The sequence below is a fragment of the Agelaius phoeniceus genome, chromosome 2, assembly GCF_051311805.1.
Source record: "Agelaius phoeniceus isolate bAgePho1 chromosome 2, bAgePho1.hap1, whole genome shotgun sequence".
In the NCBI taxonomy this organism is placed as follows: Eukaryota; Metazoa; Chordata; class Aves; order Passeriformes; family Icteridae; genus Agelaius; species Agelaius phoeniceus.
The window spans coordinates 24897119-24913716 of NC_135266.1; the positions used below are offsets into that span (position 1 = coordinate 24897119).

At 38.5% G+C, this 16598-nt stretch overlaps 1 protein-coding gene across 2 annotated transcripts in view; it reads right to left on the reverse strand.

The window, feature by feature from the left end:
• Positions 1-668: 668 nt before the first annotated feature.
• COL4A1 (collagen type IV alpha 1 chain) overlaps positions 669-16598 on the reverse strand; it is a 118422-nt gene continuing 102492 nt past the window's right edge. The window contains exons 43-52 of one of the 2 annotated variants that reach the window (XM_077173312.1): positions 15955-16088; positions 12517-12589; positions 11781-11852; positions 10323-10451; positions 8840-8938; positions 8479-8691; positions 7494-7671; positions 4614-4728; positions 3823-3995; positions 669-2188 (exon numbers count right to left, since the gene is read on the reverse strand). In XM_077173312.1, coding sequence (XP_077029427.1) covers positions 2107-2188; positions 3823-3995; positions 4614-4728; positions 7494-7671; positions 8479-8691; positions 8840-8938; positions 10323-10451; positions 11781-11852; positions 12517-12589; positions 15955-16088 — 1268 coding nt within the window. In that variant the 3' untranslated portion in view covers positions 669-2106. Of the gene's footprint in view, positions 2189-3822; positions 3996-4613; positions 4729-7493; positions 7672-8478; positions 8692-8839; positions 8939-10322; positions 10452-11780; positions 11853-12516; positions 12590-15954; positions 16089-16598 lie in introns of those variants that run through there. The other variant, XM_077173313.1, reaches the window with a different exon arrangement.

Here is a 16598-nt window from a genome sequence, read left to right on the forward strand (position 1 = left end):
TGGAGGTCAAGTGTCCTAGGGAAAACCCTGCATGAGGCTGCTCAGGCATAATCAGACTGTTTTATTTTATAGACTAGAAAGGAACTTTTGTGAGGAGTGGTCTTTTATAAATAAGATTATCAAGTGTCAGAACTTCCATGAAAGTTAAGAATCATTGCTAAATGAAATGGCCAATTTCTATGCAGGAGCCTTCAGCCATTTGGTCAGAGAATGTCTGGAAGGATTTTAATTGAAAGACAAGTTGAAAATAGCAGCAGCCGCAGTGTCTTCACAAATTTTGGAAAACAACATGAAACTTTAGCAAATTATGTGCTTTTGCCAATGAAAATGATAGCATGGCCCATTTCCTCTTCAACCTTGTTCACTTAAAAGCAAAGTTTATGAAATATTTTAATTTTTATCCTATATAATTCAGTTCTGTTTGTGCACGAAAAATTCAAAGGAAAAGTGAAAAATGTGCATAATTTGTTGATTCCCATGAGCTGAGATGAAGTTAGCAGATTTTTGTAATGTGTTGGTATCAAATACATTTCAGTGACAAGTTTCTCATGTTTCATCTACCAGTTTCAGTTCTTATAACAACAGAGGTGTCAATACAGTGCCCTGTTTCCCCCTTTAGAAGATGCTTTGTACATCTGCAAGATGTGCAAAACAAAAATCATCTATGATTGCATCAAGCTTTTGCATTTATTGGTGGCTTATTAAAATTAATTAATTGCTGTGAATGAATGCTAATAACAAATTAGTAAGAACATCTTCCTTTCTTCTGTTTTTTTTTTTTTTTACACAAATAGTTTTATTACAAACTTGAATTTTTAAGAAATACACATGTAAGAAATTACACAAAGGCCTTGGCATTTGCAAAAATCTTTTGGTATTTGCATGGTAATAGTCCATAAAACATTTTTGGACACAGACATGCTCAAACAATGGTATCATTGCATAGAAATTCTTTAGAAATATTTCTGAGGCCACTTTCAAGAATTTTTTGGCACAATATTAACAAAATTAAGGCCTTATACTTTTCAAAATCAAGTAATTCAGTGTGTGAGTAGTGTTTAAAACCCTGAAAAATATTAAATACAGAATAAAGACTATAAGCTCAAAGCAGAATTTACTATTATAAACACAAATAACTATTAACCTGGGTTCAGTCTCTGCAACTTCAGCATTGAAATGGCTATGTAAAATGAACATTTCACATCATATTTTGGCATTTAACACCTAATTCATGACACTGAAAAGAAGAAAAATTTTGTAAGCTTCTTTTTGATATGATAAACTTAGAGCTTGATTTGCCTAATGGTTGATCTCTATATAAATTACTAAAATATTTATATATATTTTTCTTCTTGACCATTGCTGGATCATTCTTTATTCCACAGGAAAGTTTGTTCTACTGCACAAAGAAGCTGCATAGTACCAACATAGCAGAAACACTTACTTGCCTATTTGTGAAGCCAATTTGGCAGTTTCTTCCAGATGTAGACCCATTAATACTGACAGCACTAAAGGCTACAAACAGAAGCAAAGGTTTGCAGGATGCCACTCTATGTTGTGAAAAGATGGTTACATGTTGCTTAACCACAGTCTGTAATCCCAAACCTCTTTTTTACATTAGTATTTCTTTGTACAAGAACAATAAGTACATACCCAAGAGTCTGGGATTTTAAGACACCTAGATAACAGTAACAAACTTATCTGGGGAAGAAAAATGAATCTAAATATATAATACAAGAATGAGAAAGGGGGGTCAAACAGTATAAGGCAGAACTGCATACCTCCTAGCACCTTTGCATTTTTTTTCTGGATAAATGCTGACTTTTTATTCTATCAGTGCATTGCATTTATATAAAAAATACATATACTTTGATCAAAAGTGCCATTTGGCATGTCGACATTTGAAGCTTATCTTTGTTGTCTCTTTTCTTCTTTAGCAAGGACAGGGCCAGTAAAGCAGTGTGTGTTAGTTATGCAAGTTCCTAAAAGGCACTTTACTGTTTTCATATTGGACAACAATGAGGTACATATGATATATGTCTAGGCTTCATTGCTGTTAAACAAATAGCACCATATTGTGTGAAATTAGTTGAAATTCAAAAGTCATTATGTTTTTCTCATACAGACTTGACAACGGCTAACATTTGAGCGTAGATCCCCGGCTTTCAAGGTTGAGGGAGTCGGTTTCCTACAGAAAAGAAAGAAATTAAAAGACCCATTAGCAATTTTAAGGTTCATAACTGACAACACCAACTTGGAATGCAAGTCTCCCTTCCAGCCTCTGCTGAATCAAGAAGGTGTTCTTAAATTCTCCAGTGTGTAATCACTTCCAAGTTTGGTCACAAACTATCCTAAGACTAGTTTTAAACATCACACACTTACTGAAAAATTCAGTTCTTTCACCAGGCATAACATTTCCTTAACCTAGAACACCATCTGTTAAAGCAGCAGTTTGAAATCAATCTACAATTTGGGTAATAAAATAAAATTGGGCAAAGAAGTTGAAATTTGACTGTTTGTGAGTTTCCGCTAACTCATGGGACTTTAAAGACAAATGAAAAGCTGGCAAAGGAAATTATGTGATGTCATATAGAAACAAACCAAAGCCTTGTGTCTCTAATCTGTCATAATGAATTACTCCTAGCAACTAGAAATAAATCATTTTCAGACAAAGGTGTGCTTGCATTTAATGCCTTTCATTAAAAAAGATTATGACTTTACAGGAAATTGAGGAGCATTCGTGATTTCTGCTAGGAGGGCAGGTCCCCTGATCTGGGATTATTTTATTAATCTGAGGTGTAGTTTGCAGCCAGAAAAGCGTGTGAAGTTGAGAGGTCTCAGGGTAGGACTCGAGGAATGGAAACAACTGTAGTGCTCACTCTAAATTTTCTTCTGACCAGCTTTCCTCTTTCCTAGGGATCCAGGGCTTATTACCCCAGTGGTGGGGTGGCTGTGGTAGTAGTTTTTCTGGTTGATGAGATTATTACAGCCCCAGTGATACTCAGTCTCAGTGCTCAGTTTTTCTACCTACTCCACTGACAGCTATCTGATAAACAAAGAGTGAAAACTGGCTAAACAACCTGCTACATTCTGAGACAGGCAAGGCAGCATTCACAGATCCAGACAGAAGACATGAAGAGATGAAGGGTAACAGGAGCATCAGTCAGGACTTTGGTGGAAGAGGGTGATTACCTGCACTCCAGAGGAATGTCTGCTGACCAGTTAAGCTATGCAGACATGGGAACTGACCTATATGCCACCATATTAGTAACATTCATATTGAGCAAATGAACCTGTGTTGAAAAATACTCATGTGCAGGACACCAGAACAAAGCCTATTACCACCAGCTGCATTTTACTCAAACATACTTCCTCTAACATTAGGGAAAGGTAAATAATTGTTCAACTCATTTAGTTTAACACCTGTACAAATTGCAAGTAGTTCCATTTTATGTTAATGTCCATTTACAGGAAATGTTATATTCTAACCTAATTTCAATCAGTATGTCAGCCTATCCCAGCTACCACTTGGTGAATACAATCAGAAATACAGTGGAATTGTGAACATTGTTAGATTATTCTGAAAAGCAAAATATATGATACAAATGATACATTGCAAACACTAACTGATGATACATTCATTAATTCCCCTGAAAGCTACTAATTTTTTTTCTTTCTGTTACAAAAGAATTTACTACATAAATTAACTGTGCCGGTGGACAGCCAATACTTGAACCTGTATTACATTCAAAAAATACTTCTTTTATTCAGTGATAAGGCTCAACTGAGTCTCAAAGAGCGATAAACAAACCAGGAACTTACCTGAACATCTCATTCCTTTCTATAGTGGCAAGCCAGAAGCTGTAAGCATTTGCATAGTAATTGCAGGTGCCCCGGCCATGGCATTCAATGAAGGGAGCGCTGCGGAACTCCTCCAGGCAGGAGCCAGGGGATGCCAGGGCCTGGCCAGAGCCCTCAGCACCAGCACTGGTGTGCTAGGAAAGGCAAAAGCATTGGTCAGACAGGGACTCTCTATCTCCTCTGCTACAACTGCAATGAACTCTCTCGCACAAATATTTCTTCACATTCCCTCCTTGTCCTCTGTTCTGTCCATCTGCTCTATTTTGTTGCTCAGGTCAAGGAGGAGCAAGAAGGTGGAGCCAAAGACTCCAGAGATGGCATTGGGTTCTCTCATGCAACAGCAGCATGACACACCAGCAATATCAGCTTCAGGGACAGCTGTATGCACAGAAGTCCTTCAGGAGAGACAGCAGGACTCAGGCTATCTCTATGTAAACAACATGCCAGGAGGCCCAGGAGGCACAAGGTCTGGTATGGCTTTTATCTGAACAGCTTAATTCCATTCCCACTCCACATCACAGTGGTCTCTCTGCCATTGCCAAGTGCTAACAGCTCCGGATCCAGCTGTGTCTCAGACCATGCCCGGGCCTTGCCTGGGAAAATGATCAGATTCTTTTTGAAGACACTACAAAGGGTGGAGGTCTAATGCCCTCCTAAAACATGAAGGGACAGAGTCAGATACTAAATTTCCATAGACCAAAATCCTGAAACAAATGCTTTCCTCAGCTCAGAGTATGTCCCAGTGCACTTACCATGACAAAGGAGTAACCAATCCAGAGTGAGCTCCAGCCTTCAGGACACGGTGGTATTTGGATTGTTTGACTGTGAACAGCGATTACCATGGCAGGAGCTTCACACACAGAGCATCTAGAAGGACCAAGACATGAATGAGCTGCATGCACTTAAGGATTAATAGTTCATTATTCAGAAACTACTTTCTTTATGGAATCTTGAAATAGAAAATGTTGTCATGTTCAAAACCAAAGGAAAATCACAATGTTTCATTTAGAAAAAAAGCCAACCGGTTCCTTTTTCTTTTTTGTTAATTTCTAATTTATTTGATAAACTTCTAATTTCTCCCTTACTTAGAGACAGTTCAACTATTAAGTCTTATTCCTATTAGCTTTCCTATGAGAAAAGAACAAGAGACCTCTTATCTGAATATTCACATGTATTTTTCGTTTTCTAGTCCTGTTTGTACCAAAGTTTCTAAAAGTGCTCAATGTCATGAACATGGGGGGCAAATAGCCAAACACTGTATTTCAGCAAGTATCACTTAAAAGTGGTCTACTCTGATCAGAAACAAGTAACAGCAATTTGTCATCCTAAACTTAGCTCTGACTTCCAGAGAAAAAGCCATCTCCCTGGAAAATGTCTTACAAAGGCAATCACTGCTAATCTAATCTAATGCAGACTCTTTCCCATGCATTTTCCTTGAAAGTGTTTCTTATTTACATTTGTGGTCTATATCTCCAGTAAGAGATTTCCAGCAAAGTAACTTGCACAACAAACTTCAAAGCAATTCTCCAGAAAGGCATGCAGCACCAGTTCTTTTACTTTAGATATATTCCTCATGTCTCAGAACTGCTAAATTACTGAATAATCCAATCACCAATCATCCCTCCACAGAATCACAAAAAACCCATGAGCTGGGCTGGAATTTTAATATGGGGGCTGGTAATAAGGAATTTGGTAGATATAATCAGTTTTTCCTTGTACAATTCTTCTTCAACTGGCTGTTGCAGTTAGCAATTACGAAAATTATTCAAAACTAAACAGTCTGATTCCTGTTATCAGAGCAGGAAAAAGAATCAAGTGCAAAATGGATTAAGTTGGATTCTGAAAAATGCAGAGAATTAAAGAGTTCTATTTCTGCCTTGTGAAGACTGCTTTCATACCTACTGCCTTCATCTTTAGTGCGGAAGCAAGAGAGTTATTTTAAGAAACACATCAATGAAAGAGTAAGTTAAAAGAAGGAATGTAAAGCTGCCTCTATTCTTGGAGCTCTGCTTTGCTTCAAGAGATTTCTGGTATTTCAGTAGAAGGCCATACAGGAAAAGAAGTCCTGTGATTCAAGGCAGCAAGTGACACTTCTACACATTTTCTACATTTGGACAGAGAAAACTGTTGGTTAAAAAGCATCAACTAGTAAAATAAATTGAAAGAAGTGTCTTCCAGATTCTTTGCTAGTTTTCTAAAATGAATATTATAACTATTTCACTCGTTGCTATGACTAAAAGGAGAAAGACACATAAGCATACATGCATGCACACACACACATGTACATACATATACACACTTACGAGTTTTTATGGTGCAAAAGCCAATCCGTAGGCATAAGATAAGGCAAAGTGTTGGTTAGTACCTCCTTCAGCAAGAGTTTCAAATGTGACTGTTAAAGGCTATTTTGCATGATATGGGATGGCATAAAAGGAATATGAATTTCAGAGGCTGGCAATTAGAATTTTTTTTAAAGTCAAGTCCCTTCCATTCACATGCAATGAACAACCAAAAATTTAAGACCAAAAAAGTCTCTCTTGAAAATCTTGTCCTCAATCTGCCCATTCATTTTCAAAACATACCAACTTCTTTGGTACTAAACCAAAAGTAAGAACACAGAGTACAACTGCAGATACAAGATGGATTTCACTATGCAAAATAAACATCAAATGTTTTGCAGTAGAGCCATATAGCTTTTTGAACATCCAAGATGTCCAGAATACAACCAACTGCTGATTAGGATTGTCCTTTCTCTTGGATGTACCTGAGAAATCGCTACCAGCAATCTCCACTCACATTCATTAAATATGGCTGGAAGGGGGATCAGCAAGAGCTGAAACAGATTAGAAGCAATGACAGAAAGGACAGTAATGCCTATATCTAATGATTATCACTTAAACTGTAAGCTGAAGATTCCCTTGTCAGACTCATATCCAATTGTAGGGAAGTTTGCTCACAACTCTGCCTTCAGCACTGGACACATTATGCAAGAAGAGGTTTTCTAGTGGTCTTAAAATTTCAAATGGACCAAAAGTTCAACATTGCATTGATGCAGAACAGTTATGTCTCTGATATAGCACCATTCTTTATGCTAGCTGCAAATCTGGAATTATTAAAAAAAATAGATGATTGATTTTTCAATTGTTTCCTTTAATTCAGAAAATAATGGCTGTATTCAAGCAGAATGTCTAAAACAATGGAAGAAGCCTGTCAGTCTACTGTATGATAAAAATGCTACCATTTTCAAACAAAAGGAAACTGAGCCCTAAAAAGCTTCTAGCTATGGCTAGTCAAAAACCAGAAGTGTTTCAGACAAGAATTGTGAAAAAATACAAAACTTTTTTTCCTTCAAAGTACATCACAGCTTTTGCAAGACAACATTTCAAGTATATCTTTTAATTTCAATTATACCCAAGATAGGCTATTCTATTTCTTTGGGTTTCCCCCAAAATGGAAGTCTAAACTGAAAACATGCACACTTTGAAACATTTCATCAAAAGAATTCAAACTTTAAATTTAAAGACGAGAAATAAAAATAGACAGATTCAAAACCTTGTCCAGAAAAATAAAGTACCCTAAGCTCTTTCCACAGGCTTTTTCACTTTATAAATACAGCAGAACTGAAACCATACCTGCTGATGAATGGTCTGATATTATCACCAGTGATAGGAGCCATATTCATTGGCATGGGCTCAGGAGTAGACAGCCAGTAGGAGTAGTCATTCCTTGATGCAAAATTACAGACATTGTTGATATTGCAGAATAAGAAAGGCATGGTACTGAATTTCCGAAGACAGCTTCCTGCTGTGCCTGAAATGTTAAGTGAAAGGTTATTTCTTAACAGTTTTGTTAAGCCACTGCCAACTGCCTAACAATTATTTCCAGGAGCAGCTAATAAAGGCAGAGAACACTTGCCCTGAATGACCCAGTTTTCTCAGAGGAAGTGAATCCTCTTAGCTTCATGAGGAATGAACAGGACAAGGAAAGGAGTAGTCCAGTCCTGTCTGTAGAATTACAGAATACATTAGATTGGAATAGACCTCTAGAGGTCATCTATCCTACTGCCCTGACAGGTAGATCTGGTTTCTTGGGTCCAGATTTAGTTGAGTTTTGAGAATCTCCAAAGAAAAGAAATTCAACCATCTCTCTGGGGTTCTGTTCCAATGGTTGACCATCAGCAGGATAAAAGAGCTTTTATTTATGTTTCACTAAAACATATCTCATACTTGTGGTCCACTGCTGCTTCTGTCACTGAGACCCTCTGAGAAGGGACTCCATACTCTCCACCCTTCCTCTAGACAGCTGTAGACTGCAATAAAGGCCTCTCCATAAATATCTGTTAAGGCTGAGCTAACCCAGTTCCATCAGAGTGTCCAAGACCCCGTGAGCCATCTCAGTAACTAGGTGCTGTATTCACTGTGGTATAGCAACATCTTCCTTGTTCTGGGAAGGAAGCAACAGATGTTGCTGTACCACAGTGGGTATAGCAACATCTGCCTTCTTGCCTGGGTCTGAGCCAGAGCAATTACACAGATTTGCTCAATGCAGCTCTACAAATGACAGCAGCATTTGGTTTGTAATGAATTCTAACTGAATTCTAACTTGGTCTCCACTTACCCAGATCTTGGCCATGTGCTCTTTCATTGCCTTGTACATAAAGCAAGGAGTAGCCGTGGTAAATCAGCCTTGTTCCAAACGGACACGACGGCTCTTCAATGGTTTGACTGTGTCTGGTAACAAGGAATCCATGAGCAACTGATGGTGCCCCTGGTGGGCCCATAGCCCCAGGCAAGCCATCAGGGCCAGGTGGACCAGGAAATCCTCTGGGCCCTGAAATACAGAGAGGCTCCTTTCATTTCTGCAGACAGCAGTACTGTCCCTACATAACTAAAAAAGAGAAATTAGATACATTCACACCTAATACCATATGTTATTTTTCTGTGAAGGAATCAAGTCTTTGAAGAATGCAGGGACTTACCTGGGGGACCAAAAGGACCAGCTTCTCCTTTCTGCCCAGGCTGACCATCAAACCCTGGACTACCAGGTGGTCCAGGTACACCTGAAGGTCCTGTCACCCCTGTTGAGAAAAAGGCAATAATTATTACTGGATATCTCATGATTGTTCTGACTTTTTGGCTCTTAATACAGTACAGCATAGGTATGCCTCAGCATAAACTAAACTCCTGCACATTCAGTGCATACAGTTCCATACCTAGAGAATATATGAGGGTTACTGCAGGCAAAGTCATTCTCTAGTAGAGAAGGAGAAGCAAGGTGAGAGCATGCTTCTAAAAAAACTAGCATTTGACTGGAATATGAAAAGGAATCTCTTCTCTCTCTGCTTATCATATGACTCAAAAATAGACCATAAAAAAGTAGGGTCATGAACAGTGGGAAAATGGGTATCCCTCTTAGCTTCTTCCCAATTCAGATATATTTTATGTCTTCCCTTTATCAATTTTTAGGGATGCTATGAATCCTACATAAACTCAGCAAATCTGACTTCAGGAGAAGGAAGTTAATACCATCAGCACTACAGCAGTATTTCTGTGACTCATCAGACACTCACAGATTTCCTTTTCCTGATCACCCAAAAAGAAACATTGTTTTGATGTACTGAATTGACTACTAGTGATAGAGCAATGGATTCTGCACAAGCAAACCCATGCTGTGTTCAGTCACTGAGACTGTTTCATAGGTATTTCATAAAGGACAGCAGTTGCAGAGTTGTATCATCACCTTCAAGAGAAAACTTTCATATCTACTATATTAACTAGGAAGAAGATATTCATTATCCTCCACTGTAATTCCCCATCTACTCAACATAAATCATTCAGGAAAAAAGCTTTCCCCTAGAATCTTAACACTCCTGAGCTCCCATTCTCCATGTCCCGTCATTCTGAATGACATGTCCTTGTGCCAAAATGAAAGCATTTCATTTTTCCTACCACTTGCTCCATCCTCTTACTTGCTGATGTATTTCATTTTTGCAGTTTACCTACTCTTTATAAAAATTGCAATATCTGGACTTAAAGAAGAAATCCAGGACCATGGAAAAAGCTTCCCCAGGAATTACTTTTCATTTCAGCATCAGGTGTTTTTTCTCATGCTTTCTTCTCCCAGAGACACACAGTAATTAAGTCTGGATTCAAGACTAATGACAGAAGACACCCTGACAAATACATTTTGGAGAAAGGATAAGCAGAGTGTTGCAAGTCACTCTGCCTACTGCTGATTTCAGATACTGATGTGCTGCCTGCAGAGTGAGAGCCTATAAAAATCACCAGGAAGGCATCTGTTTTGGATGAACTTCAAAAAGGAGCTTCTTCATCACTGACACAATTTAAGTGGCTTACAAAAATTGGATAATATTATACCAAAAATTTTGTAGTATCTAGCCTACCTTTGACTATTTTACATTACAAAAAATGTGTTTCTACTGGCAAATTAGAAACTCTCACCTTGTTGTCCTTTGGGACCTGGAAGTCCTGGGAATCCCTTGAGACCAACTGGTCCTACAGGTCCAGGTAAGCCAGGATCCCCTTTAATAAGCTGAAAAGGACCTGGTGGGCCTGGTGGGCCTTGTAAACCTGTGGAAATCAACCAAGAAAATCAGCATGTATGTAGTATAGCACAAATGAAAAAACAGTTACTTTGTATTGCCATTTATACAGTCAGAGACTGGAGCCTGTCACAGATAGTCACAAGATATCAACACATCCTAGACTTTACATGTGAACGAAACTGCAAAACTTCCCAAATTGAAGCCTATCTATGCTGATATCTCCAGCCAAACAGACTACTCATGGACTGAAATAGCTGTCCAGACCTTAGGCTCCATGGAGCTGTGTCAGCAAGTCTGTAAATAACTCCAAGCTGAGTGGTGTAGTCAATATGCTGGAAGGAAGGGATGCCATCCAAAGGCACCCACATGCATGACAAGTGGGCCAGTGGGAACCCCATGAAGTTCAACAAGTGCAAGGCCAAGTGCAAGGTCTTACACATGGGCCAGAGAAATCCACAGTATCACTACAGACTGGGGATTGAAACAGCCCTGCAGAGAAGGACTGGGGAAACACAAGTACATGAAAAACGGGATGAGTTGGCAACGTCTGCTTGCAGCCCAGAAAGCCAATACAGGGCTACATGAAAAGAAGTGTGGCCAGCAATGCTCCTCCTCTGCTCTGTTCTCACAAGAGCCCACCTGGAATATTATACGCAGCTCTGGGGTCCCCTGTACAAGGAGGGCATGTACCTGCTAGAGCAGGTCCAGAGCAGGGCCATGAAAATGATCAGAGGGGTGGAAGAGATCTTCTATGAAGACAGGCTGAGAGAGCTGGGCTTGTTCAGCCTGCATAAGAGAAGGCCCGAGGAAGGCCTCACTGTGGCCTTTCAGTACATAAAAGGGGCTTATAAGAAAGACTGAGAGGTTTTTAACCAGGGTCTGGAGTGACAGGGGAAGGACAACAGTGTGAAAGAAAGAAGTGTTTACAGGAAGAGTGTGAATTTAGATTGGACTTAAGGAGGACAATTTTTTTTACTGTGAGGGTGGTGAGGCACTGGAACAGAGGTTTCCAGAGAAGCTACAGAAGTTCTATCCCTGGAAGCATTCAAAGCCAGGTAGGATGGGGCTCTGAGCAACCTGGCCTAGTGAAAGATGTCCCTGCCCATGGCAGGCAGGTTGAAACTAGATGATTTTTAAGATCCCTTCAATCCCAAACCATTCTATGATTCTAATCTGACCATTCAGATGCTGATACATGACACCTGGTTTCAAATTGAGTTTTTACACAGAACAAAAGGGTGATGGAGTTAGAGACACAAATAACAACAAATTAATGAAAAATAACCATTTTACCAAAATAATAACCATTTTACCAAAAAAATCTGGGGGAAAAAAGCACAAGTCTTCATTATACCTTTAGATCCAGGAAGACCTTGGTCACCTCGCTCACCCTTAAGGCCTGGGAAGCCAGGAGTCCCTTTTGGACCTGAAGTCAAAGGAAATATTTGCATGAAAATTCAATAATTTCTTGATCTGGAAGGGTATGTGTGGAATAATCATGTATGACCCACATCCCCATGATCCCGAAAAGGACATGGCTTTATTTGCTCAAGTACTTTTTAACTATTATCAGAAACATGATACAAACGCCACCACTAAGTCACAAAAGAAATGATGACTGAAAATAAATTTCTCTTTTTTTTCTCTTACTTCTCCTCAAAGTTCTCTTACTTTAATATTATTCTCTAGATTAAAAGCATTATGTTTTTTCTATTAATAAGTGTATTTTTTATACACCTGTATATTCAACAAGAGAGACATACAGAGCTCACTTCCTCACATATAATTATAACATTTTCCTCTTCAATTCTCAAGAAAATCTTGAAGGTTCTTGACTGGTAGCATCTAACAATCAATTTTACATCCATCTTTTAAAGGAAGTGCACATTTAATATTTGCAATGCAAGAATAGGCAAGAGACAAAAAACCTTAAGAAAAATCTCAATGCTTTTGTATGCTTTTTGACACAACTTTCAGTGTCCTGTTCAGTAATTATTAACACAGAGACAACATTGTTTGGGCGAGTGAGGAAGGATATGAAAGAGACATTTTTGCATACTTTTCAGGAGTATGTTAAGTCTTCTCCTTACCTGGAACACCTGGAACTCCTGGAGGTCCGAGATCACCCTTTGGACCGACATCTCCTGGCAAACCAGGACTACCCTGCATAAAAGAAAATGTGAAATATAGTTATCCTACACTATTGTGATATGACTCTCAAATAGGCTGTGTATTACTGGAAACCTATGAAAAAAATATAATATGACAAAGCCATTAAATTTAAGAAATGGTCATTCTCTCCCTTGATTAGCTTGAGAAGCTTCTCTTATGGGAACAGGAGTGACACTTTGCTCTTTCTAAACTATTTTTTGCCTCAAAGATACCAGACCAGAATGAGGTACTACTAGCACTGCAGCCAGTAAAAAGGTTCTCAACCATAGACCATATAATTATGAAAACCATCTGTAAGCACAAACCTCAGCAGATACTAATTTCAGTGTGGTCCCAGCAGGAGGTTGCTAGTTAGATAATTAAATGGGGTAATTCTAGCAGACTTGAAAACTTCTACATTCACACATGGGATGAAATTAAATATGCTCAACAATTTATAATTCTCTGAAGATTTTTACTTTTCAACAGGGATAAAACACTCAAGGACTTAAAACAGTTCAAACACAATGGGAACTCCTCCTTCTGCCCTCACCATTCTAAACTGTAGCCCTGAAATTAATGGTAAAACGTTCACTGTAGCCTCACTTCAAGGAAATCCAAGACCCTTTTTCAAAAGACACTGTAAATAGTCATTCAAATGGCTGCCAATTTATTTTCTTCTTTTGTCTGTTGCAGATCATCTGCAAAAAGCTTGTAAGTATAGTTTAGAGTTTCTCCCTGGCTGATTTGGTATGACAGTGATAGTTCATTATATAATAAAACACAGAACACAGGTGGAGGAAAGAAATAAAATCCCTTTGCTAAGTAACCTACCAACCAGAAGCTGGAGATGTGAATTAAACACACAGTGAAAAATAATACCAATGGTAGAAGTCATCTCATCATATTTGCAGAGCAATAAAATAGGCACATAGGAGTGATTTTTCATTCAGTGCAAGTTAGACATTTACATTAAGGTGAGAAGAACAACAAATGTCTAATTCTTTTCACTGATTATAAAGGGAGAAGAGATGATTAGTTCAAAAATGGATGCCCACAATTAAACTTCTAAAGACTCCAAAGTTTAACAAAAGAAGTGCTACTCTCAAGAGTGCTAAGGAAGGCATGAATGCAGTAAGATTCCCTGGTTTCTTTCAATCACACAGGCACAGTGTAGAGGATTGTTTAAAGAAATGGCTGTCTCTTTGTATCATAATATGTGAACTTCTGAAGCCCAAAACAGGAGGGCTAGCTTTCATTCAGAAGGCACTTATGAGTCAATCACATTAAAAGAGGGGGGTTTAAAATATATATATATATATATACATTTTTTTTTTAGGTTATAATTATAAAACATATTTATAAGAGGAGTTTATTGGAAGCTTTCCATCAAAATACATTTCCCATAACAGTATGCATTTCCTAATTTTTTTTTTCTCATCAGATACATCTTGGTAAACAACTTTTTTGGGTCTGTTCCAAACAGAACAAAACTATTTCAGGAAAATGTTTCTTCTCCCATTACAACACTAAAATGAACAGGAAAAAACCCATGAGATTTGTATTTCACAGTCTTATCTCTGCATTTACTTTCTTTGGATACAATTTTTGGACAGGCTGTGTCACTCATGTTGCAACAAAATCTCCATTCTGATATAGGTAACCATGTACCTGGAGACCTGTATGAGCAATTGAGCCATAATCAGGGCAGGAGCCTGTCACACTGGGAACAGTGGAAACTCATCTTAGTATGCATCACCAGAGGAAGCTTAATATTTAATATCACTCTCACTGCAGCATTTCACACTGAGTTAACAACCTGCTACTATGAATTATGGCTCAAAGATAGTGAAACAATTTTTCTGATTGAAGGCATGGAATCAAAACCCTTAGGCATTTCCCATTCTTTCTCAGCAAACAGTCTCAGACTAGTATAGCAACCAGTGAAAAGCTTTGCAATTTCCTTGGGTATAGAAATTTAGCTCTCTGCAAAAGCTGTGCAAATTATTAAACTAGGGAAAATATACTGGAGTCTTATGTTGGAATTTACTACCTTCAAAGCTGGTATGGTACAGTATGATATCAAATATAAAAAGGTCTGAACAGGAAGCAAATCCTTAAAGTCTCTGTGAAGTGACTCCTGGATGCAGAAAAAGATGCACTAGATCTTTGCATTATCAAAAATAAAGTGGACCTTTAAAGTCCTGCATTTCATATCAGGATCTTATTCCTGAGTCTTTCTTCCTTTTGTACCCTAGGAATTTTCTCATCCTTTTAGCCATAAGTATTATTTTCATTATTATTGTCCTTTTTTAAATAGAATCATTAAGATTGGAAAATACCTCTAAGATCATCAAATCAAGCATTAACCCAGCACCACCGTGTTCACCCCTAAACCAAACACCTCAAGTGTTCTATCCACACATTTTTTGAACACTTCCAGGGACAGTGACTCCACCACTTCCCCGGGCAGCTCATTCTAATGCCTGACCACCCTTTCCGTGAAGAAATTTTTCCTAATATCCAATTTAAAGCTCCCCTGGCATAACCTGAGACCATTTCTTCTTGTCCTGTCATTTGTTACTTGGGAGAAGAGACCGATCCCAATCTGGCTAGAACTTCCTTTCAGGGAGTTGTAGAGAGTAATAAGGGCCCCTCTGAGCTTCCTTCTACTCTGAGCTAAATGATCTCCATTCCCAGTGTAGTAGGAAAGAAGGAATGAGAAGTTAAAAAATAGAGCATATTTTTCAGTGTGGAAAAAGGGATCATACACTCTGAGAGAAAGAATAAAGAAGACAAACTATTCTGGGTGACTGTCCTATTCTACTTCATTCTCGTTAGTATACTGAAAAGTGACTATTTTAGGCCAGGGAAAATGAATAATATATGACAAAAATGTATTAATAGTATTGCCTGTTTGTAGTTCTAAATCAGCAGCAATATTTCATCACTGACAGTACTGAAACTGCACTTTATTTGAGAGCCTTCATAACAAAAGCAAACAGTTCAGGTATTTTCAGAAGGCAATTTATCACGAAATATGCAACCTTTAAAATTAACTACTAATGCATTTACCAGATTTATGGATGTGCTTCAGCCATCCTGTGCTGTTAAAACACTGTAAATTATATTTTGGGTGTTGTATGTTACCACTCACTATCTATAAATTTCTAATAAGTTCATTGGCTCACTGGGGCAGCCTTTCCAAGGAGAGCATTGAAATGCTTTCAAACTGACTTTATATCATCAGCAGTGAGTGCAAAGGCACTTTGAACATAAAATATCATTGTTTTGAACAAGAAACTGTATGATTAATATATCTATTAATTACAAGAACCAGCTTTCAGCAAATCTGGAGTGTACTGAAAGCAACTTACTGGCAGTCCTTGGAAACCCGGATCACCTTTCATTCCCGGACCCCCAGGGGTCCCTGGCCAGCCACTGCTCCCTTGCTCTCCTTTGGCCCCTTTCAGACCTGGAGGTCCTGGTGGCCCTATTGGACCTGGTAAACCTAAAAAACAGAAGAAAAGAGTATTTTGCAGCAAAATTGGCTTAGAGTAGTATCTCATGGAGGACAAACAGGGTGTTCAGATGGTCAGAACCAAAATAATTGTTGTTACATTTCAAGAAAATAAGTAGGAGAATCTGTTGCAGGGACACCTCATCCAATCCTCTCTCAGCCTGTAGCTGACTGAAAACAGAGGCAGTTTTCCACATGTGCAGAACAAGCAGATAGTCAGGGATAAACACACTAAAGATACTTTGTACTCTGCTCCACTCTCCTCCTTAGCCTCTAGCACAGGCCACTGCCATGGAAAGGCCAAGCTGGGCCATTTTTAAGTACATTAACCTCAGCACATAGGAACAAACAGCCCTGGATGCCTCAAAACAATAAACAAAGTCCATAGGGAAACATGGAAATGGGAGGCAACCTTCTCAACACTAGAAAGAAAGTTGAACAAAGCCAACTGCTTGAGGACATAAAACCATCCTGTTCTAGGACATACTGCCAAAACTGCCA